The sequence below is a fragment of the Poromitra crassiceps genome, assembly GCF_964638095.1.
Source record: "Poromitra crassiceps genome assembly, chromosome: 12".
NCBI lineage: Eukaryota > Metazoa > Chordata > Actinopteri > Beryciformes > Melamphaidae > Poromitra > Poromitra crassiceps.
Genome location: NC_139632.1, coordinates 34,936,541 through 34,939,040, shown reverse-complemented (window position 1 = coordinate 34,939,040; position 2,500 = coordinate 34,936,541). Strand labels below are relative to the sequence as shown.

The 2,500-nt window shown below is 41.4% G+C and overlaps 1 protein-coding gene across 1 annotated transcript in view; it reads right to left on the bottom strand.

The window, feature by feature from the left end:
- Positions 1-2,500, bottom strand: part of LOC310786189 (contactin-associated protein-like 4) — a gene marked incomplete at both ends in the record, with an annotated part of 140,428 nt that overhangs the window by 79,728 nt on the left and 58,200 nt on the right. Inside the window, one exon of the mRNA XM_083647362.1 lies at positions 1,562-1,709. Coding sequence (XP_083503488.1) covers positions 1,562-1,709 — 148 coding nt within the window. The remainder of the gene's footprint in view (positions 1-1,561; positions 1,710-2,500) is intronic.

The following is a 2,500-nucleotide window of genomic DNA, read 5'->3' as shown; positions in this document are numbered from 1 at the left end:
GGTTTACTCAGAACTGAACTGAAGTGAACAAACGGAATTTATAACTTTTGTTGTTTTGCGCAATACCCTCAAGAGTGCATCGTCTCAAACTGCCAACAGCGTTATGTGTGCTTGTGACCTATAGCGAATTCATTCTTCCAAGAATGACTTGCAAGAACGTTCTCCCCAAGAACACAAGAACAAGAATGCATTCTTGGTATTGAGAAAGGGCCATGGCCTTAGGGATCTCAGGGCATCACGGTCAGAGGGAGGGGCAACGGCGGGCGGCCATGGCCTCCATGGTTTCCATGTAAATCCACCCTGGTCGTGAGGCTAGACCAGTTGAGAACCACTGGTTTAGAGATCTCTGATGTCAAGAAGTTTGTCAACCACTGGTATATCTTTATACAGTATGAAAAGCCTCCAGCTCTATCTACTAAACTGACAAAATAATAATAATAATAATAATAATAATAATAATAATAATAATAATAATAATAATAATAATAAATAATAATAAAAATAATAATCGAGGTGAGTATGAGGGAACAATCTTTACAGAAGCTTGTTCCTGTGAAGTCAAATTCATGAATGGCTTGCATTTCATAGCCGTTGTAATTTCTTGTGACAGTTAATTTCATTGTTATTGAACAGCATAATGAGACAGTGTGGCCTCACACACAGATACACTCCATATTATCTAGTGTGTGATGTTGTTATTGATACAGTCCATATTATCTAGTGTGTGATGTTGTTATTGATATCGATCTCGCCTGCTACTTCCTCTCTGACTGAATTCTTTCTATTGAACCAGCACAGCTTGTGCACCACTGATGCACACACACTGCAAACAGTGCACCGAAACAGCATCTTCTCAGAGCAGCAACCCCCGACGTTAACAAAGACCCGTTTGTGGGAATAATTACAATTTATTGCTGTGGGTGCAACAACTCATATCGCACATCTGTGTGATACAAATAAATGGGTGTAACGTGTCACCAGTGTCATCAGTGTTTTGTCATTAATTCTCGTCATTTTGGTCATAATTTCAACCTACAGTCTTCAAACTGAAAGCTTCAAACTGAAAGCTTCAAAGTGCAGTGAGGTAATTAAGCAATGCACCTATTCCACATTACACCCAAAGCAGCCATTTTGTGTCAAAAAGACAGGAAGTAAAACAATATAAAAATTATGGGACATGCACTGACATAAATTGTATATATAATAATTGTATATGCATAAATTGTATATACAATTTATGTAATTTATGTGCAATAGTTCATGTGATAAATGCCTTTATCTTGTAAAATAATACATCGCGCGAATCCAGCTGCCTCACAAAAATGGAGTGGAAGTGAAGGAGTCAGAGTGGACTTACTGTAAGGACAGCCATAGAGTCAGAGTGGACTTACTGTAAGGACAGCCATAGAGTCAGAGTGGACTTACTGTAAGGACAGTCATAGAGTCAGAGTGGACTTACTGTAAGGACAGCCATAGAGTCAGAGTGGACTTACTGTAAGGACAGCCATAGAGTTAGAGTGGACTTACTGTAAGGACAGCCATAGAGTTAGAGTGGACTTACTGTAAGGACAGCCATAGATCTCCAGTCTGAGGCCGATCCGCCCGCTGGGGTTCCAGGCCAGAGGGACCAGGCGGAGGTAGTGAGCGACCACCGGCTGCTGAAGCTTATACTGGACCACACTGTCTGCATTACTGTTACCTGGGAAAGCCTGGACAAACACAACGCAACCTGTTGTTATCTACCAAATCACTAGGGATGTCACAATATATCGTCCCACGATACTGTACATCGCGATATCAAAACGTGACAATATGTATCGTTGAGATTAAATCTCATATCGCGAGAAAAAGAAGCTGAACATGGTGGCACTGATCGGCATCTGATTGCATGCTCGCTCTCCTTTTCATTGCTTTGTTTGAACAGACGAGGGAGGGACGTTACAGACACGGAGGATGAAAATGGTGAAATTACTCAAATTAGCGTGGAGGATGCCCCCTCAACTTACAAATCGATCGCTGATAAGCTTTTGGCTGTGGAATTTCATTCTCTATCAATCGCAAACAAAGATTGTTAAAATATCGTATCGTATTGTTATCGTGAACCCAATATCGTGTATCGTATCGGGAACTGAGTGTATCGTGACCCCCCTACAAATTACCCATCTATCTATTCATCCATCATCCATCCATAATCTCCTGTCTTTAAGTAATTTTTTGCAAGTCCAAGTCAAGTCTCAAGTCTTTGAGGGGCAAGTCTCAAGTCACTGTGTGTGTTGTTAAAGGGATAGTTCGGTTTGTTTGAAGTTGGGTCCTATCGGCTAGTCACATACACTAACGTAATTAGGTACAGTGTTCTGGACGCTGAGCGCAGTGTCTAACGAGATCCGGCACCCAGAGGAGCAGCCTCGCGCAGCCTCACCAGCTTTTTCTCTCTCAGTACTTGGGGTCAACAACTAAAACTATAACTGTAATTTAGCCACTTAAAACACCTAAAACAACG